At 38.6% G+C, this 23,275-nt stretch overlaps 1 protein-coding gene across 1 annotated transcript in view; it reads right to left on the reverse strand.

Annotated features, from left to right (window-relative positions):
• Positions 1-23,275, reverse strand: part of TENM2 (teneurin transmembrane protein 2) — a 750,809-nt gene that overhangs the window by 314,136 nt on the left and 413,398 nt on the right. Inside the window, exon 6 of the mRNA XM_069970729.1 lies at positions 2,616-2,854. Coding sequence (XP_069826830.1) covers positions 2,616-2,854 — 239 coding nt within the window. The remainder of the gene's footprint in view (positions 1-2,615; positions 2,855-23,275) is intronic.

Genomic DNA, 23,275 nt, shown 5'->3' on the forward strand with positions numbered 1-23,275 from the left:
AGCTAGTAGACTGTCTACTTTCTAAGTGAAGAAAGTGAAGACTTTTTAATTTTCATTTTTTAACTTTTAAGCTTTTGATTTATGTTAAGGTATTGCACACTGAGCATTGGCATAATCAAGATATATAGCTCTGGAAATTTTCATTTGGAGCTGTAATAGAAGACGTCTTGCAGTGCTCTGTCTGCTGCTGGGAGAAGTCAGGTGCTTATGGAAAGTGTGGCTTAGATAATTGCTCTCATTTACGACTAAATACGAACTAAGATTTAAATTATTAAGAAAGGCCAAGATACTCTTGTCAAGATTTCTGATCAGCATCTTATACAAAGAAGGTTCTTGAAGTAATGTTTAGTAATGTATGCTGTGCTTTTTAGCAATGGGGAAAACATTGCTCTTCAGTTTGCTATACAAGCTACACCTAGATTCAAGAATTTTCAGTTCTGTGCAATGTGCCTAGTGACCCTGGTCTTCAATGACATGTATGTCCCTGTGAGAATATTTTAATGTTATCTGCTGTATTGGAGAGTTTCCAGTGGTAACAGACCATGTCCACCAGACTGTCAATCACTTTTATAGGAGAGGGAAGCTAAAATGATGAATCATATTCCATCCCTAAACACAATTTAAGAAAATTAGATGTATTTTATATATTAACATAACTCAAATATATAGCTATATTTGTGTGCCCCTATGCAAAGTAAACAAAATCTCTTATTTTCCTATCAGTATGTGTGCTCCTCCACTTTTTCTATAAATTTAGCTGAGCTGCAGTCATTGTTGGCCAAATCACACAGTAAAAAAACATAAAAATCTATCTATCTAATTTCTATCTGCAGTGTCCCTTCGGGATCCCTATGGAGCCTGTCGTCTGGGTGTTGTTGAGTTAATACCCTATTTTATATGTATCTGTACATTCATACTAATTTTATGCTGTGTTCTGTTTTTTTCTTTTTGTTTTTTTTTTTTTCTATTGTAATTGCAATTGTTTCAGGATTACCTAAGAGAAAGAAAAGGGTATACTAAGTGCTTTGTGACTTCACCTTAAGACCCTAGGAAGCTTAAGACCAGGCCTGGAACCAAGTGGCTGCCAAGCTACAAGACTTCACAGACCTGCACCCCACAGTTGGGAATTGCAGCAACAGTTTAGGTAGAAACTTTCTGGGATAAACAGGGAGCCAATTAGCATGTCACCTCAGAAAAAAGAAACACTAGTAACATAACAAAGGATAGTGAGGTCTTTATATGTTCCAGGCCCCCTACCACATTCTAATTTCTGAGATATCCTATCTTCAGCCAAATCCTGCTATTGGATTGTTAAAGAGCCTGTATATCCATTTGTGGAGAAACTTGAGTACTCGTAGTAAAGGTTGCGCTTTTTTAAACGTTCTATTAATGTCTAGCTTTTTTTTTTTTTTACAGCACTTCACAATCAAGGGCAACCCATCAGGCCAGGCACTACTTAGGGTGCGCACTGGAGGAACTATTGCCACCATCAGCTACTGTGCAGCCCCCTAATCACTATGCCAGCTCATGCTGCATGGTATAGTGCATCCCACTGGAAGTCATAACAGTATGACCAGAGCTACAATAACCAGGACCAGACTACAAGTCGCAGCAATCCCCCAGGTGTTCTCCTCTACAGCAACATCTATTCTTTGTCTGGACTATCACTTATCTGTTTAGCTTATATCGTTTTCATATCAGTCTAACAAACCTTTCTGTCTCACTCTCTCTTCTATCTTTCTATCTCTAGTAACATAATTGGAATTGGAACAGATTTATTGTGGTGCCCAGTGCTGACGCTCACATCCGGACAACATTAGAAGATAAGTTCTGGCATTCTACAACTATCCTTCTGGGGCTTTTGTTCTGTGACAAGTATTAACATAATCATACACCTTTGGGCTGCATTCACACTACGTATATTTCAGTCAGTATATGTATATTTCAGTCAGTATTGCAACCAAAACCAGGAGTGGATTAAAAACACAGAAAGGATCTGTTCACACAATGTTGAAATTGAGTGGATGGCCGCCATTTAATGGCAAATATTTGCTGTTATTTTAGAACAACGGCTGTTATATTGAAATAATGGCAGTTATTTACCCTTATATGGCGGCCATCCACTCAATTACAACATTATGTGAACAGAGCCTTTCTGTGTTTTCAATCCACTCCTGGTTTTGGTTGCTATGAGGATCTGACTTGAGGACCAAATACAGCCTCAAATATACGTAGTGTGAACATAGCCTAGGGATGTAAGATAACGCTCATTCTTAGCTCCTGCTATGTTAAGGTTTTTCTTCGTAAAAATTTCCCATTGGGGAACAAAGATCTATAATAGTTATGTATGACTAGGCTCCAAAAATTGCCAATTATTTTTTTCACACGAAAACTATCCTCTTCTTCTTTATATTTTTCTGATACTGAGGATTAGTGGTTTACTACAATGAATTTTTTGCTAGAATTGTTACTAGTCTCCAAACTTGAAAAGATGCAGGGCCAAGAGAACATAACCCTCCTAACATATAGGATTGACCACTATACACTGTAGATCACAATACCTTCTGTCAAAACGATCAAGATTTCTATTAACTATAAAGCATGATAGGACTTACCAATGAAGTAAGCTAACAAAATAGCAAGGAGAATGGCGGCAGCTATTGCCGATAATGCTGCACACTTCCAGCTGCAATACTTAGATGGTTTTTTCAGCTTGAAGGCATTTCTGGAGAAGGTGTTTCGGGGTAGAAGTCTCGGAGGAGGAGTGTAAACTGTTCCTGAAGTCAGTGGGTATCCAGGAGAAGAGCTGCTGAATAAAGGAGTTGTTCCAGATGATGTCTTGAACAAGAAGTGCCTGGAAAGAGCAAGGAGACAAGATTATAAAACAACTGATTGACATTTGTAATGTGCTGTCATAAGGTTACGATAAGGATTGGCGGCAAGGATGTCACTGCAATGCACGCCACCGTTTGTAAACGCTACTTATTGTTTTTGCAGTAAAAAATCCCCTAATGCAATAAGCAATACTCTAGTCAAATATTCATGCAAGTGTAAATGTCCACAGATATGTTTAGCTGCAAGCGGAATTGACAGATAATATTGCATTTGTTCATAAACCTTATTATTCACATAGAAACATTGATATCATTTAATATATATGAAGTCAGGGCATCTGGAACAAAACATTCAGGCACAGGCTTCTAGTAGACTCAATCTTAATGTGTGACAATGTTTTCAAGATTACACTATCGTATCAGGATTTTATGCAATGAATTAGGCCAGTTTTGTGATGCAATCTACTTAAAAGAACAACTTTTGTGACATGCAAGATGGTAAAAGGGGCTTTCAAATAAATGAATAAGCCCATTCTTGCCCTTTAAACATCTTGTATAGGGCAGAGGGTGCTGAGGATGAAGGTTATTGTCTCATCTACATTCTAGGTGCTGTTTTCAGGATATTAGGCGTTTATTATGCTAATTAGGTATTTTATGAATATTGAGGCTGTGCTCTGCACCGCTCTGTTAATATTGGTTAGTAGGGGCAGACAACTCCTTTCACATTTTAAATGTGGCTTTATGGTGGCCAGTAGGGAGTATTGTTTTACAGTACTATAGTTTTACAGTACAATATAAAAAGCCATATATGAGTATACCACACCATCTTTGGACTCCTGCTCTTGTAGTGAAAAGCCTAGCATGTTAACCCTCTAAAAGTCATATTAAAGATTGGTATATTAAAGACTATGTCCACACACTGTAACACAAAGGCCGTTGTTTAATAACAGCCATTTTATTACAGTGCAGGGACATGCATTGTGCATGTAACTATGGCCAACACTGCAATATCGGCCCTAGAAACATTATTTTTTGCTATTTGCTTTGGGGGCACCTTTGGGTTTACCAAACTGCTACTGTAGAAAATAGACATGTCAATTATTTTGTGCGGTCGCAGTGAACAACAGCTGTAGTGTATACATTGTGTATACACTATGGCCGTTGTCCCATTGAAATTGGTGGAATTGTATTAATTTTGTTAACAACGGTTGTTCAAAGAATTGTGTGAACATGTCCTAAAGCTGGGGAAAAGGATAAGAACAATGATGTTGGAAGCAGGTTAGACCAGTAAGAACAACTTTGTTATTTTATCACAGTTTTTACCGATGTCCATAGTCATAGGATAAAAAAATGCAAACAAAGGCTATGTTCCCACAGTGTAAGAGATCGGCCATTCCATGACTCTGAAAAGATACTGCAGTACCGGCCGGATGATCTTTCGGGCTGCACAGTTCTGATGCAGGCGCATCCCTGCGCGTCCGCATCAGAACACTCCACTGCACGCTATGGAGCGAACGTCCAGATCTGCTCGCTTCACAGTGTGCACTAAATAGCGGCCACAGAAAACTGACATGTCAGTTGTTTGCGGCGCCACTAGGGATCCCGGCCGGAGCGTACACTATGTGTATACGCTCCGGTTGGGACACCTTAGACAGAAAGGTAACGTATATTTTCATAATAATCACGGCCGTTGTACGAATGCAAATGCATTTCCCCAATACTGTACATTATAAAAATTCCTACACTTATTAAGCATCCATATGACTGTTAGGGTTCGTTCACACTGAGGAATCCGCACAGTGAATACCCTGTTGCTCCCCCCCCCCGCACACTCCTGCTCGCATCTCTGCCCTTCCCATGTCAATTCTTTGGGCGGACAGTGGAATCTGCTTGACCATAGAATGGAGTCTATGGGACGGGCAGAGAGTGAAGCGGGAGCACACGGGGGGCGAGTAGCAAATTTTGCGGGATGTTCTCTGCGCAGATTCCTCAGTGTGAATGCACTCTTAGGGTAGGTTCACACTAGAGAGTCCAGACGGATAAGTTCCAGTGGATTTCGTGACTCGTACCTGTTCACGGTGGCGCAGAATCAGACCAGCCATAGAATGGTGCCTATGGCACGGGCGGATATGCGCACCGCCATGAACGGGTACGAGCCACGGAATCTGCCGAAACTTATCTACGCGGATTCTGTAGTGTGAACCTACCCTCACAGTCTAAGGGCTGAATTTAACTGATATTCAGTTGGAAACATAAAAAAAAATAGATAGAAATGTATACATAACCCCACACTGCATAAAAGTAATTATAATTTCAGAGAAGTTGCTTACATTAACTTACCCTCCTCTGACTTTCACATAAGTATTCCCATCCCACCCATTATCTGGTAATACCCCTTTAAGGCCCAAACCCATCTGGCAATGAAGGGGTTAAAGTCAGTCACTATTGTTAAGCCAGATTTCCATTACTACAGTAGATACAAGAAGCAGCATTTGGCCATTTTATTTTAAGGATTCAACTGTATTATCCTGAAGATTTTTTTTCCTACTGTAGATGTGAAACCCTTTCATGAAGGCTGATAATGTTCTATCTGTAAAACAGATGGCAGATGAATCTCTTCTGAAACAAGACTATTCTAGTGGCTGAGTGTTACATTTGCATAAGTATGTAATGTTGTGCTAGTAAATGACAGATATTATTACCAGATAATATTTTTATATAATAACTGTGGAAAATGTTAAGCCTTTAAAATAACATCTTAACCACAAATAAATGTGCTGAAAATATGCAGCCGATCCGCAGATAAGATCATTAAATAAGACCTTGTAAAAATATAAAATGTCTTTGAACATAGAAAAAAATAACGTCATTTTAAGGTGGGAAATCCACAGATATCGGTATTTTCCCAGCTAATGCTCCATTGAAAGTTCTAGAAAGGTAGATTGAGTATTGTAATTTAGGGTCCATTGTCACTTTTGAGAAAAACAGAAACAACTTTAATTTCTCTAAGGAGCCTTTAATGATTTCTAACCATTTACAGTAAAGGCTGTGTTTGACATGTTAATAACTAAAGTCTTACATCAGCCTTTAGTGTTTTTGGAAACCAGTCAGTGAAACGGAAAAAAAATACAGCCAAGCACACTGCATATACTGTATGTGTTCTGCTGGTTACTGGTCTGTGGTGGCTGAAGCCGAGATTTGTTATAGCATGAACTAGAATATACTACAGATATGGAATGGAAGAAGATGTAAAATTGGCCATACGTCAGTACATGAGAAGTTATGAGGTCAAAGTTTGATAAACATTCCATGGTAAAAGCTTTGTTCCCAAAACTTCTCTTTAGTCTAAAAAAGGGCTATTTTTTTTTTTTAAGAATGACACCCGTTAATAGTTAATAGTGATCATCAACTGCAGTTTTTTCACCTAAAAAATGTTGTGTGAATATAGCCTAAAGGGGTTGTCCATAGTTCTTTTTTCTTTCTTTCCATTTTTACAATCATTGCTTTCTGGTCTTCACTTGTGCAGGCAGGTCACTGCTGCACGCTTAGGGTCTTTCTCTTTGTCATGCTGCAGGAGACAAATTTTATAGGGCAAGAAACACTTGACCAAGCACTTTTCTCAGCTTTTTTAAGCTATTGGCAGGGTCAGAAAACCCAGACCTCAACCAATCAAAACCTGTTAAATGTTTATCTTTTTGTTTTGTATTTTTAAGTGACAGCAACACTTTAACTTAGATATAACTACTTGAATACAACAAGGAGTGTCAAAGTTTATGTAACAACTGGAGTCAGGGACCTGCTGTACCACTGCTAGCGATGGCGTAACCCGCATCACGGAGCGGAGTCTAAGGGGCCTCTGTCTTCACCAGTGCCCACCGCAAGGCGGGGTGGGCTTGCTGCGGTAGGAGATCCTCAGGTCGCTAACCTGGCTTGGCTTACTAGCGGCGGCGGGAAATGTACCGCTGGAAAGTGGTAGGCAGGCAGGAACCCAGCAGGACTCATGGCTGGAACCAGGATAGCAATCACAGGCAGGAACCACAGATAGCAAGAACCAGGAACGGCAGGAATCACAGGCTGGAATCACAAGCAGGAATCACGGAGAGCTGGGACCACACACCATAGAACAGGGAATGTCAGGACAGATGCAGCTTTATAGAAGAGGCGATTGGGTGCACATCCAATGAGGGACGCACTGTCCCTTTAAATCTAGCATAGCCGGTGCGGGCGTGCCCTGGGAGGCAGGGATGCGTTCCGGGCAGAGGAGCGCCGTGCAGAGCCAGCGGGGAAAATGGTAGCGGTGTCGGCCTTGGGCACGGCCACCACAGTGGCCACAACTGTTAATTAACTGTGCTAAGTCTTTTTTATGTTTTCATAGACTACCTTTGCAAAATTGACAATAAAAAATCTTGCCATTTTGGTTGTCACCTTTTGAATTAACTTTTAAAAAACATGTTATTCTTCCAGCGTGTTCAATCAATAGCAAAATGACAGCTTTCCCATCACTCTCAAGGAAGATAATTCGAAAGATGACAGTCAATATGTACGGTATTTATGCTGTCACGTCTGGAAAAAAAATGTTGACATTCCTGTACAAAAGTCTGGACACAGAGAAACAATACGGCTGTAGAATGAGTTTGAATATATGATTGGAAAACCAAACTGGGACATAATTTCTCAAATTTTCAAAATGTCATTCTTGGAATGTGTTTTTGTCTTTTTTATTTTTTGTCTTTTTACCACTTCATGGTTGGCATACATGTGCACCAATATCTTGCACAAAATAAAAAAAAATAAAAATCTGACACATTATTTCTAGAAATAGGCTCAAGCCATGCCTTCAATGGTTTTATAGCCATTTGCAAAATAATCCTTGTTCCATTTGCTTAATAAATTTTTCCTCTAAATATGCATTGAAAACAACCAAATAGTGCAGTGATTAAACAAATAAGTAGTCACACTTCTATTAATCTCCTTAAAGGACGTAGGAAACCTTTGAGGGGAAACCTCATCCAACAATTATACATGCTAAAAACATATGCCAACAAATTATACTACTGATTCAATACAAAGGGCTCATGTGTGCTCTGCATTACTTCGAAGTGATGGATATCTAAGCATTTGGAAATCCTGTGCAAGTATTCACTGGCAATAACATGCACATTGTGTAAAATAGTGCTCGCTTACAAAAACAAACAAAAAAAACCTTCAGGCCTTATGCAAATGATAGAGCCTGGACATAAGCATATGGAGTCCTTCTGTGTGATGCTATATCTTGCTACGGAGACTATCTCTGTAATATGGCATTTTATGGAATAGGCCACAGTTTTTTCTGTTCTAGCACAGTCTGTAAATAGCCATTCCTTTATCAGGTAAACGTTAGCAGTTCTCATCATTTCACGCGTGTATAAACCTTTTGTTAAGTTCTGCAATGTTTTTACCACTGTAAAGAAAACAAAAGGTATTTCCAAATGTTTAGTTTAGAAATGATCCACGTTCCTATCCCCATTTGCACTGCCACCTTTTCAGGCTGACGGCTCAGACACCTCTCCCTATGGAACTAATCTATAATCACATAGGCCGAAGTTAACTTCGGTGCAGGATTAACAAGGTAGCATTTTATTGCTTTGCTCTTCTGTGGCATAATACAGTCAATGACTTAGTACAAAACAATGAATTAATTGGGCTTTGTAACATTTCAACCTCTTAATTATAACATATTAATTGGAAACTACCTTTAACCTTCTAAATATTGAGAGCGCGGTAACTTTGCTGTCTCCTGGGTCCTATGGTGTTAGAGTCAGCTATGAAGACAAGCTCATGATGGAAAATATTGTTTCCCATCATCCCAAATAACAACTTTTGTTACAATACCCAAAAGTATAGATAAAGCAAGCCGCAGTATACTTTAAGCAAGAAACTTAGGATGGCAAAAGACTTTTTGAAAAATGTGCCAAGCAAATTAGAATTAGACCACATCATTTAAACCAATAACAATGTAAAACATATAGGGGAATTTATCATCAAAGTGCTCCAGTTTTCTGGGGTCAAACAGTCTAAAAACGTTTCTCAAGCCATGTTTTTTGGAAAAAAATTGCTAAAGTATTTAATGGGAATCTGTTAGCATACGGGCCCTACCTAAGGTGCTGCCACTTCTGGTTTTGGTAGCAAAATACTGGGCAAAAATACTGTGTGTGAATATAGCCTTAAAATGATACAATAATAATAAGAAAAAAAATACAGACCTATATTTGATTTCCATCAGGGTAGTTGAACCAAAGAATGAACATAACCTGCCTACAGAGGACTGACCTACAATCAGAGACACTGGCCAACAGCTTAGCGAGCAGGAGGCTGGGCAGCATTGATTTTTCATGAAGAAGAAGGAGGAGAAAGGAGTGCAGCACAAACAACTCCTCTTTTACACTTCATTACAGTAGAAAGTCTTAAATTGTGCATAATCCACTGCACGGAAAATTACCAAAAGGCACCATGCTCACTAGAGGACTGCCAGCTACAGCTCACTGTCAGCATCTCAGGTAGGGCCTGGGAGCTGACAGATTGAATTTAACTTTGCTAGCCTTACAAGTTTAACTATGTTAAGATAGAAATACCCCTTTCATTTGAACTTAAAAGTATAATGCTAATTTCTTAGCGTTACCTTTCAGTGATAGCTATATTATAGTACAACCTGTCGCCAGGGGGGAAAAAAAGCTTTAATGAAACCTCTTACATAGCAACATCATTTTATTTTTTAGATCCTGCAGTCCAATAATCTAATAAACTGAGGTCTACTCTGTTTTCAGCAACATTATACTCCCTTAGGCTATGTTCACACAACGTTTTTTTATCTCCATTTAAAATTACGTCCGTCATTTTGAGTCTAAATTAAGGGACGTTATTTAGCAACCTGACCTCCCCTTAGTGCACTGACGGGTGTTTGTACATTATACTAGTTTGGAATTACTAATTGGACTTTGGATGCGGCTTAATTTGAAAAGTCCATTGAATTAATTAGTAAAAACGGAGACAGAACGGTGACAAAAGGAAAACTGTGTGTGAACTACAAATAAAAAACGTCCGCTGTTTGCAAAAGACGTCCGAAAATAATGCGAAAAATCATTATTTTGACGCACGCGGCACAAAAAAGGCTGTTATTCAATACACTGTGTGCATTGGACGTCTGTCTTCCCATTGACTTCAATGCATTGCATTGCAGTCAGTTAAATCTCAGTTAAATATGAAAATCGGCCGCCTTTTTAATATTTTTGACGTTGTGTGAACATAGCCATACACACACACACACACAAACACACATTATTACAATTAAATAGCAATAGTAATCCTTAACATTTGGATGACAATTCTTTCAAGCTGTTGTTCAACTGGTAATGTAAGTAATGGTAAAATATATGTTTATTACAGTGTATTAATAAAATACTATAAACACTGTAAATAATAAAGGAAGTCAATAATATAAAATGTATGGTTTAAAAAAAAAAAAAAACAGACATGTTTCCTAGTAACGTTCTTGTGGTCAAACATCCTCCCACTGAGTTGTAGAAAATGAATCCACTGGGACCACAAGACTGCAGCCAGCTGTAAGTAATACAATGAACATCCATAATGTCTTTGAAATACAACCATGAAAAATGCTGCAGAAAACATTTTCTACTTTAAAGTCATCTTCAACATGCTAGGATATATGTAGAAAGGATGAAAATGAAAGAACTCCCTTTCACTGACACAAGCGTCAAACTCCTGCTGAAAGCCTGACACTTTGCTGTGTTTCATCCATACACATAGTTGTAGCAAATGATGATAAGCACAATATATGAAGGACACATACACATTGATAAATGACATTTAACTCAAACAGCTTCCATCAGCACAAATGAAAATATATCAATCACCCGTACCATTAAAACTATAATATTGTGTAGGTCCCACTCATGCCACCAAAACAGCTCTGACCCACTGGGACATGGACTTCATAAGACCTCTGAAGATGTCCTGTGGCATCTGACACCAAGATGTTAGCCACAGATCCTGATTATGAGGGAATTTCATGGATCAGACTTGTTATTGCAGCAGATCATAGATACACTATGCTATTTTAAAATGAGATACTGAGAGGAACTTGGAGGCCAAACCTAGAGCTTTATTTTTTTTCTCGCTTTGTAGAGACTACTACCCTCAAATAGTATGTCAGTAGAAAAAACTTTTGACATGTCATAGAGACATGTCAAAGGTTTTCATTGGTTGGCATCTGAGTGTTCAGGCCGTGACCATTCAGGGAATGAGCCGGAAGAAGTCCACGTGTGGCACATTCTCTGCTGATTCAGTGTTATGTGACCTGCATCGCTGCAAAATGTAGACCTATGGAACCGTCCAGGTCAGACGGAGCAGAAGAGAGGAATGCACGGCAGCGCTGACTTCTTCCGGTTCGTTACCTTGATCAGTTATCATCTGAACACTCAGACCCCAACTGATCAAAACTTTTAAAATGTCTAATGACGGGTAAACTCAGCAATCTGCAATTTTTCATTAAACATCTTTTTGTGTTTGTATTTTCTGAAGAAGGTTGGTTCAGTACAAACAAAAGAAATATAGTATGTGACAGGAAAGTCAACTTACAAATTACACTTCCATCACAAAAAGTGCTATACACGGACATTGTGAACCACCTGATGCAAGGTATAACAATTATAGTGACAGTATAAACTGTTTTGTCCATTTCCTATCTCCAGGAAGAGCACGGCCAGTTATCAATCTCCTGCCCAAGGTACTCGTGTTTCTGAGTGGCTGGTCAACTGTACTTAAAATGGCAACAGTTTATGTTCTGAGATGTGAAGCATCAACAGTACAACCAATCTTACACTAGAAACCAAACTCCCCCCCCCCCCAGCCACCACCAACTCCTCTCCTCTACCCTAGAAATTGTCAGATCTGCAAGTTTATTTAGGTAGATGATATGTGCAAAGTTCTATTCACATAAATGTAAGGACCCAAAGTTTTCCAGCAGAACAATGTCCACAGATCAACTACAAACATTACATTAACACTATAAAACACCATAAAAATCTGTAAACACTTTCGTAACTCTAGATTGTTCTATGCAAGACATATCTCTAAATGATGTATCCTAGGACAACTAGACCATTAACCCTCAGCTACAGATTGTGGGCCTATATGACAAAAAAAGGGAAGAGCCTATTGAAGATGTGATATATATATATATATATATATATATATATACTGTATGTATATATATATATATATATATATATATATATATATATATATATATATATACTGTATATATATATATATATATATATATATATATATATATATATACCTAAATAGGCAATATATCACAAACTATTCCTGTAAACCTAACTATGAAAAGCAATGAAAGCTCCCTCGATCTGTCGAATGTCTCAGCCTCAAAATAAGGACAATTTGATAACACAGGGGACTGTTTAAATTGTAGTTTGCCTTTGGCAGTGCATGGATCATATTCTGCAGTCACCTCCTCTATTAGATAACAATACACATGGTATGTCTGTCCATAGCAGGTAATCATACATTGCTGCTGGCAGGAGACAGACCTGCTTTCTTTTAAATACTCTATTTATTCTGGTAAAACTTGTTATTTCTGTCTGTCCATCCCCAAATCCAGTGATATCACAGACATTTTTTTCTCATGGGATGTGACAGAATTGTAATGGGTTACCTATTGTTGATTTTTAATGTAATTGCTTAACAAGTAGCTATGTGGATGACAACAGGACACATTACAATACTCAACCAACATCCACCCTCCCTGTAATAATCTTCCTGCATTAAAACCCTAGGGAAACCAGTAAGAATTGTGAGGTTGAGCCACAAAGCCCTAATGAACTGTTTTTCTTTATCCCTAAGGCCAAATCAGAATATATCTAACACCATACATCCTGCAGCAATTGAGATGCAGAAATGTGCAGCTCTGTGCAAATAATTGTGCTGTCCAGAGCAGAAAATCAGGGATTTAAAGAAAGTTTTAATAACCTTGCTATACATTTTATAGTTCTATTTGTCAAAGACAAAGTTGCCAGTCCATGTGATTTAACTTCTTTATCCACCTGTCTTAAAATTATAAAAATAAGACAGAGAATAGTAATAATTCCAATAGCTTAAGTAATATTTTTAGTATTTAAAGGGATGTCTTGGCATTTAGGCCACGTTTACACAATGTATTAATTTCATTAACAACGGTCGTTCTTTTCACTGAAAAGAACAGCCATTGGTAAGGAACTCAATACATTTGCATTGATTTCAATGCAACAATGGCTGTATAGACTATGGCCGTTGTTGAACAGCAGCCGCAGAATATAACAAACAAGTCTATTTTCTATGGCCACAGTTCAGCGAACAGTGGGTGTAGAAAATAGCTGTGCACACAATGTAAAGTACGGCTGACCGGCCATACTTTACATTGTTTGCAATGCTTACTTGGATTGTGGGCACACCCAAATAAAGGTGCCCACAATCCAAATAGAAATAAAATAATGTTTATCTGGCCAATACTGCAGTATCGACCAGGTAAAAATACAAGACAGCGGCCGTTGTTACCCCTAAAATGGACCCTTAATGGGTTAGTGGGTTTCTAATAGATGCCAGCTTTCATAAAACAAAAAATTATGCCCTTCTGCATAGACACTTCCACAGGTATAAGCAAGTAGAAGCGAAAGTGGTTAACAGATGTTGGACTCCAGCTATGGGACTCCATCGACATATGGTACATCCCGGCAGACATAGTTTCTAGCTCACCTGCAAATACTACCATTTAGCCAAGAGACCTCCCGCTCATGCTTCTCCCTACAAGTACATTCCTACTCTGACACACAGGGTGCACACATGTGCTCTTTCTACCCTTTGGCTATTTTCCCACTCTACTGGGTGGTGTTCGGCACGTTCCTGCAGCCAATATCTTTTTACAATTGAATTACGGGCACCATTGGGTGTGCCCTCAATTCAATTTAAGATTGACTACAATGTAAAATATGACCACAATGTAAAAACACCAAATTGGCTACCAAATGCTGTGGGCAGATGTTTGGTAAAATGAAATTTAATACCTACATGACATTTTTTGTTTTGTTTTTGTTTTTTCACGGCAATTTGACATTTGCAGTTTTTTTGTAAATTGCAGAAAGGCCATTGTTTAATGGTTTTCAATAGAAACATAATTTATTTTCCTCAACAGAAATCCTGAAATCACTTACTGAACAAGACTGAAGGGGATAAAATGCCTGGAAAATTTACACAAAAATGAGAACTGACATGCCTCCCCAACAATGCAAAAGTTGTGTCTGAGCAAAGCTGTGAGCACATTTAAAACCAATCCAACACTTGCCTATGCCTGTATGCAACTAGTATTTGATACAAATAAAGCTAAAACTGTTAATCCTCCATTACATTTTGTAGTAGATGCGTGCTGAACATACAGTATAGCAAAGAGTATTAGAGAGGAAAAATAAGAGAGACTTAGGCTCTGCCCATGCTAGCGTGTAGCTTACAATTATAATAATGCAGGACAGCCAGGAAGAATCTGTTTGGACTGACTTTTAATGGAGTCAGTCACATTTTTATCAGGTTACGGTATATTTGGCGGTAAGAACTGTGCTGCACTCTTCATCATTCTTATCATCAATATTACCATAACCACTGATGGGAAAGCTGCAATGTGAACAGTGCCTTATTAGCATTCTAAGTATATGTTTACCTGTAATATAAATAAAGTCATATACTTCACAGGGAGTCACACACGAAGCGGATACACAAACATCCATTCATAAACAGGCGTAAAAGGGGCTGTGTGTGTGGAAAAGATTAGGAAGGAATCTTATACCATGAGAAGAAAAGCAGTAGGACATGTTTCAATACAAACATTTATCATTCTCATTTTTTATCCTGTAGGTTTGCATTGTAAAATTTACCATGGAAACCAACTAACCTGTCAAACAGAATGTAAGGCTGGTACCAGCATAGACCTGATCTGTATAGACCTTTTTTTACTTCTTTTTTTAATTTTAAATTTATCATAAATAAACCCACAGTTGTTCTCCTGAACTCTTCTGAGGCTAAACAACATATCTAGGGGTAGTTTTATAATCCACAATAAAACACAGGCATGTAAATAAGATTTCACCAACAAGTATACAATAGGTATCAAGGCCCATGGACATCTTAAGGGTAGTAAACAGCTAATGATTTTCATAGTTTATATTTAATGTATTTTTTTATTTATTTATGAAAAACATAAAGGGATGCATCGGGGGGTGGATTGGTTCACTGGGTGGAGTAGTGTCTATCCCTAGCCTCGAGATTAAACTATAAAATGAACAGAAACGGTGCCGAGGATGAAAGTAAGATCCTCAGCACCTCATAAGTCTTACCACAAACCATTCCCTCACCCAAAACTTTATTGACGGTAGGCTATTGGCTATGCGCACACAAGGTTTTTTCTTCTCCGTTTTTTAAAAGAAAAAAAAATGATTTTTTTTTTATGAATTTACATTTGTGCACATAGTAAGGAAGAAAAAAAGAATAGAAGAAAAAAGTCTGGCATTTTCTTCCAACCACTGTTTCTTCCAACCTTTGGTATTGACATTACATAAGAATACATTTATGATGAACTGGTCACATTGAACAAGGTGTACTATCTGCAGGCAGCATGCTATAGAACAATAGGAGCTAAGCAGAATGATATATAGTTTTGTAGAAGAAGATTCAGCATAACTTGTAATTTATTGCTGTACAGCAAATCTGTGGTCACTCTGGGATTATGAGTACAGAGGGGGGATTTAAATGTAATGTTTTTTTTCTTGTTTGTTTTTGCAGATCTGCAATCTGTCCCTCTGTACGTGCCCTGTTTCTAATGGATCCATACAAAATTGGCAACAAAAATAAATGTAACCTCCAAAAGTAACCTTTAAAGGAAAAGAATACCCATCCATTGGCTATGTTCACACAACATTAAAAAAAGAAGAGGCAGCCCTTTTCTACTTAAAAAGATGTCCATTATTATCGCGATGTATTGAAGTAATTGGAATGACGGACATCCAATGCCCACAGTGTATAAAATGATGGACTTTGTGTGTATGCCAAAATAATGATCTTGACAATTTTTTTCAGACGTCTTTGCAAACACCGGACGTTCTTTTTTAGTTGTCCAGGCACAGTTTTTTTTTCCTTTTCCTTTCACCGTTTTTTTAATATTAAATTCAATGGAATTCTCAATCAACGGTTCAGGGTAGAAAAAGAGCACTGCACCTCACACCTATGGCTGATACTAGTGCCCCTAGGCTAAATAAAAAACACATCAGAATTTTGTGTATGAATTGATCAAGCCATACTGCCCCATGTACCATCGTGCAGGTATCTGATACACATGGGTCCCTACACTATGACAATGGGGTTGCAGGGCCATTCCAAGGCCCCCTTCTCTGCTTGCACACGTTTTTCGGGGATTGTGGTCGCTGACCGGCACAGTGATGTTTTTTTGGTTAGGGACTCATGTGTATCAGAAGACCTGCACGTGGTACATGAGGCAATATGGTTTGGCCAAATTATATACTAACTTCTGATGTTGGTTTTAAATGTAGCTGAATAAGCTTTCGTGTCAGCCATGGGTGCGATGTGCAGCCATTTCTGTCTTTTTGGCTTGTGCATATTTTATGTATTCTGTCCCTTTTTTCATTGTGGCTAGCACTCGTGCTTTGTAAGACCCATGTGATCCAAATTAGAAGGAAGCACCTGTGTACATAAGGGGAGGATCTCCTAGTATTCTCCCATTCTACCTGCAGAGGAATGGAGAGAGGTAAGAGCTTGTTCACACTTGTGCTGCTTGGCGTCCACTTTTTCCGCCGGTGGCGCCTGCGGGGTCCGGGGGGCCTTTTAGGGTCTGGTCCTGTGACAATGGGGTTGCAGGGCCATTCCGTGGCCCCCCTTCTCTGCTTGCGCACGTTTTGCGGGGATTGTGGTCGCTGACCGGCACAGTGATGTTTTTTTGGTTAGGGACTCATGTGTATCAGAAGACCTGCACGTGGTACATGAGGCAATATGGTTTGGCCAAATTATATACTAACTTCTGATGTTGGTTTTAAATGTAGCTGAATAAGCTGTCGTGTCAGCCATGGGTGCGATGTGCAGCCATTTCTGTCAGACCACATTTTGAACTGAAAATTACAGATATAATTTGTATTTACAAAAATGGAGGGGGGGCTTTGTGTGAACATAGCCTTATAATGTTGATGAGTATAATAGGTAAAAAAATGTTGAAGTCTCTCTGGACTTTCAATTCATTCAACATATTGTAAATTTCTGCCAGAAGCCATTATCACAGTTGTCACCAGATACGGTAGACTCAGTGGTAAACACTCTAAGTAAAGTGCAGCTGATGTCCATTCTTTCCATCTAAAATTTTTTACATCCTATACATTATAAAGGAATTGTTTGAGCTTGTGTATAGGTGTACTGCTCACCATAAGTGCCTATTGACACAGCTGACCTGCACAGAACAATAGCAGCACTGATAAAAACGAGTGAGTATGAAGTGATGGAGTAATAAGCATCCACGTCTCTCGCTTGTTTCACCTTTAAAAATATTGGAACACCTTAAGCAGACTAGTAATGACAGCTGATGTTTCCCCATGTGTGTAGTAGCATTCTGTCAGCCACCATGTAAATAATAATAACTGGCAATTTAATATCGAACTAGAAATGTTATCAAGGCATATGTCTTACTTCATTGTCTGGCACAATTGTATTTTTGTGCTTCACCCAGAAGTTAATATATTCTAATGTCTCTCATTTACAGAGCAATGTCAGATGTCGAGGCAGACAGAAGTTGATTCATTTAACCAAATGTCATATAAATAACACACAGCTTGAACTCTGCTTACAGTTTCTGCACAGACATGCATGACATTATATAATTGTGTTTTAATAAATTAGAATACATTTCCTAATATCAGTCATTCACTCAACCTCCGCACTAGCTATCTACAGGAGCATTTGCTAGAAGTTCGCGATGAGATTGAATCAATCAGGTTTTCAGCACCAGAGCTGTCCCTTCAGTTGGTCACATTTCAGAAGTACCAAAGATCTTTCAAAGAAAGGCAGAAGTCTTGCAAGTAGTTCTGCCTGTTAACTGAGATATCGCACAGTAGCTTAAGTCCGTAGAAAAAAATTGATAAAATCTACTCTTATTTTCAATTCAGAGAAGACAGTGAAGTGGGAGGGCGTCCTGCAAACCCCGTAGACATACTGAATAATACACCACATGAATCACAGCATGTTCTAGCGCAGAAATAGATACCGCAATTCCTGAAAGCAGAGGCTTAACACACCCTCCAAGCTGCTGACAAGAATCTTCCAGTAGGTAATATAAAATAGAAATAGAACACACAGGACAAAGTTTCTCCGGTCGGCCATTACTAAGTCAGGATGAGTATCTTTTATGCAACCTTGATCATCATGCCCAATGATGAGTCTTGTGGGAGCGATAGATTGCCATTAATTACAATTTGGTACAAGCTGTGCTATGTATGCACAGCTCCCCATACATCAAAGAAATTACATCTTTAAGAACACTGTCTAAATCTGTAGAATGTGAAGGAAGTTGGGAAAAGTAATCCATTAGTTTAGGAAGACAATGATACTGACACTTGTGTCCTTTCTCTACATTTCATGAGGCACATGCAGCACATACTGAGGTATATCCGTGTTAACATTCCTGCTGAGTGTTAACCACTTAGGTTTGTTCACTCAGTGGTCACATGTATATAAGCAAGATGCTTAGGTCACATGATTCTCTCAACCAATGACAGCAGTCCCTACTGATCAAAACTACTATGGCTACAGTGCATTAGATCACAATAAAAACATATTCTAATCACGGTCACTGTCTCGGTCAGTTCATTTATGTTGTGGACCAATACAAATATAGGTGACAGGGGTCAGAATGGGGCTGAAATTGGCTTTATTTTTATTATGAGGCAGAGAACCCATACAAAGAACACCCTAATGCACAGCTATGCATTGATTAATCTTAACTTATATTTTACTTTTTACTGTATTTACTATTTTCTGCCCCACACAGAGCACATTTTGTATCCTCTCCATTGCTTCTTTATGGTAATGATACTGCTACAGCTTCTCTTCCCTCCTTCCTTACAAAAAAGTAAAGATGCTTCTGCAGCTTCTTCTCCACCCTTCTACATACAAAAGAAGTAGCTGTTGCTTTTCTTTCATAACTTTCTTATAGAAATGCTACTGCTGCAGCTTCTCCTCCATTACTTTCTTATAGGAATGATACTGCTGCAGCTTTTCCTCCATTCCTTTATTATAGAAATGCTATTGCTGCAGCTTCTCCTCCATTCCTTTCTTATAGGAATGCTACTGCTGCAGCTTCTCCTCCATTCCTTTATTATAGGAATGATACTGCTGCAGCTTCTCCTCCATTCCTTTCTTATAGGAATGATACTGCTGCTGCAGCTTCTCCTCCATTCCTTTCTTATAGGAATGATACTGCTGCAGCTTCTCCTCCATTCCTTTATTATAGGAATGCTACTGCTGCAGCTTCACCTCTATTCCTTTATTATAGGAATGATACTGCTGCAGCTTCTCCTCCATTCCTTTATTATAGGAATGATACTGCTGCAGCTTCTCCTCCTTTCCTTTATTATAGGAATGATACTGCTGCAGCTTCTCCTCCTTTCCTTTTTTATAGGAATGATACTGCTGCTGCTGCAGCTTCTCCTCCATTCCTTTATTATAGGAATGATAAAACTGCTGCTGCAGCTTCTCCTCCATTCCTTTCTTATAGGAATGCTACTGCAGCAGCTTCACCTCCATTCCATTCTTATAGGAATGATACCACTGCTGCAGCTTCTTCTCCATTCCTTCATTACAGGAAATATACTGCTCTGTTTTCTCCTCCATGTGTCCTTATAGGAATGATACTGCTGCAGCTTCTCCTCAGTTCCTTTCTTATAGGAAAGATACTGCTGTGGCTTCTCCTCCATGCATCCTTATTGAAATGATACTACTACAGCTTCTCCTCCATCTTTGCTTATAGGAAAGATACTGCTGTGGCTTCTCCTCAATATATCTTTATAGGAATTATACTGTTGCAGATTCTCCTCCATCTTTGCTTATAGGAATGATACTGCTGCAGTTACTTCTCCATTGCTTCCTCTATTCCTTGATACTGCTGTAGCTTCTCCATGCTTCCTAATAGGAAAGATGTGGCTCCTTCTCCATACTTCAAATTTACTGCTGCAGCTTCTCGCCCATTACTTCCTAATAGTAAAGATACTCCTGTGGTTTCTTCTCCATACTTCCTTATAGTAAAGATACTCCTGTGGCTTCTTCTCCATGTTTTTTTTATAAAATGTTCTTTCTTGTGCCAGTTAGGCAATGACTGTTAGTTTTAAGATAGCAATACAGTTTAAAGAACTGTTGACCAAACTGAATGACTGATATATCTCCTGATTTTTATGTATGATTTATGAAGATAACTGGCAGCAGTTTATTTCCTGGAAAAAGGGTGGTGCAGTTGAATTCCAGCATGCCCAACCCTTTTTTCCCCATGAAAGAAAGAAAGAAAGTTGGGTGGCCATCATATACTCTAGACAGTCAGCCAGTCCAGTTAAGGTTGGCAAGTTTGACCAGATTTTGTCTAAAGTGTATGGGGAAACTATAGGCTAAGTCTTGTATCTTTAAATTAACATTCTACGCAGACCTACTTTTTTGTTAATTGAAATTGAAATGTTTAAATCATTGCCTAGTAAAATGTACTATAGAAAAAGTATTCCTTAAAATCAAACTTAAGTAAAAAAAAATTGCCTTGACAATTCATCATCATCATCATCATCATCATCATCATCATCATCATTACATGGCAAGGTTTAAGAACAGAAAAAAGCATTCAGCATTGTGGCAGACTCCAGTAAGATTTAGGTGTTGTCTGTAGGTTATTCAGCTATAACAGCTTGTTTCCCCCGATCACCCTTATAAGAGTATGCTGAACTGTTGGTATAAAATGCTTGATCTTTGCCTTTGGGTGCACACTGTGAACATTTCCCCCAAGTAACATTGGGACTATTTCTAGTGTATGAAGCCCATAAATCCCTGTGTCATCACTAGTGAAGGTCAGAAGATACATTTGCATTCATTAGAAGGACAATTTTGAGCAGTAATTTTAAATTGGTATGTTACAAATTTTGGCAGATGATATTATGATATATGCTATATTTCTTGCAACACCTTCTACTGTCAGCGGCTTAATCACATACTGGAGTAGATGGGAATAATACAAGCCGTTATATCTTGACACTGATAAATGAGGAAACTTTCACTCAATGCATCAATTACAATGTATTCCATTATTGCTATACTAAGTTATACCCCAGCATTATTGAACAAGCCTCATCACAAAGAAATTGCTCTACACTGCACCTTTTAATAGATGTAGAAAAGTCCAAAGTTTACAAAATATTAGGAAAAGTTCAGGTGCTGCACAAAAAAAAAATCTGCAATGGAATCCCGTCATAAATCATTATGTGTGGATTTGAGCCAATAAAGTGCACTGGGTGAAACTGGAGACATTTTCGCAGACGAGATAGGGCTCAGCCATTCAATTAGGGCTCTAAAATCTGCAATAATTTTTTTCTGCACTGTATAAAAACCATAAAAAAAATCATATTTAACTAAATGGGACTTTTTTAGTGCAACCATGTTGTATAGTATGATGACTTAAAGACACACTATTGTCTGCAATTCACATTTGAAACTGCTGACACTGTTAGATAGCTGTTAGGACAAGGAGACTTGATACCTTTCATATATCCATCTGTGCTTCCAAAATGATAAAAATGCTTTTATGTTCTGGTGCAAATAGTCAAAGAGGCTTTTCCAAGCTCCTGAATAGCTGCAAGCTGGAATATCTCCTCTCTCCCCCTCCCTACTTGACTGACACTTGAATGCAGAGTCCCATGCAGGGTAAGGTACGGGAAGAGGAAGTAAGAAGGTGTTACAGCTTGCTTCACTTCAGGAGCTTGGGAAAGCCTCTTCGACACTTTCTACTATAGAATAAAAGGATTTTTTTACATTCTGGAAGCACAGACAGATATATGATAGGTCCCAAGTGTGTCATAGATCTAACAGCTATCTAACAGTATCAGCAGTTTGAAACGTGAATTGCAACAGACAAATTCCCTTTAAAGCGTTGCTTTCTTTTGTAGTAACTTTTCACCGGACATGTCAAAATTTATTGATCACAATGGTTCTCCCTCCAGAGACCTGCTGCAATCCAGAGATACGGCCAGGAAGGACTGTGCGGCACTGCACTCTACTCCCCTACGGGCAGAACATGTAACTGCTCCATAGAATGTAATCAAGTTAAAGCATCAGATTCAATTGACAGGCAGGGAAAGATGTGTGCTCCTGAAGATACCCCCTGGCTGTATCTCGGGGTTAGAGCAGTCCGATCAGCAACTTTTATCATGTCTGATGACACGTCAAAAGTTACCACAACGCTTTAAAGGGAACCTGTAATCTCTTTGATGTTGACCCAGACCACGAGTCAAAGGGGTGATCCCCACTCCCTGTTTCTGTATAGAGAGAGGTCTATTAATCTGGCAGATTAGTCATGTTATGTCTTAAACCCACTTGAAACACTAGACATTTGACAGATTTCCAAATTAACAAAAATATATATTTTCAATTGTGAATATTGAGAGATGTATAAAGACATGTAGCTTACCTTTAATACTGTTTTCATACATTTGAAATAGTGTTTGACCTAAATTAGCATTTGTGCATTAATCAGTCTCCTCAATATAAGTGTATTATTAGGAGCCCAGACTTGGAGTGACCCCTGTGCTATAAAGACAAGTACCTTCATAAATTTTCATGTGCTCATGTCTAATTGTCAAGTTAAGTCTGAAAACGCTGTCTGCTAATGCTTTCCAGGATGTACCTACTTCCAGGTATAGCCGTATATTATTGCGTTGTCGTGTCCTCAATTACAATATATTTGTCAAATGTAGACGACAAAGTACTTGCTTTTCCTAGAAATCTACTGATTGTGAACATTGTTTAAAAATAGACGTTTTTAGGCAAAAATCAAACTTGGAAAAACCCCACTAAGAACTAGTAAATAACTGTGTGTTCTTTACCTAAAAGGGATTTGCCTGAACAGTGTAGGAAGCACACAGTGCGTACTGAAGAGCTTTGGATTTCTGCTACATAAGCTACCAGATGTCCTTCAAGGGAAGAGTTTTATGCAAGTGTTAAAGGTAGACTGTCATGCATATAGCCTTAAGTACCAGAAAGGCTTGTCACTGCCATCTTGCATCTCTTGACGAAGATGCACTTGGATGCGCAGAAGC

The sequence above is a fragment of the Dendropsophus ebraccatus genome, chromosome 1, assembly GCF_027789765.1.
Source record: "Dendropsophus ebraccatus isolate aDenEbr1 chromosome 1, aDenEbr1.pat, whole genome shotgun sequence".
Taxonomy (NCBI): Eukaryota; Metazoa; Chordata; class Amphibia; order Anura; family Hylidae; genus Dendropsophus; species Dendropsophus ebraccatus.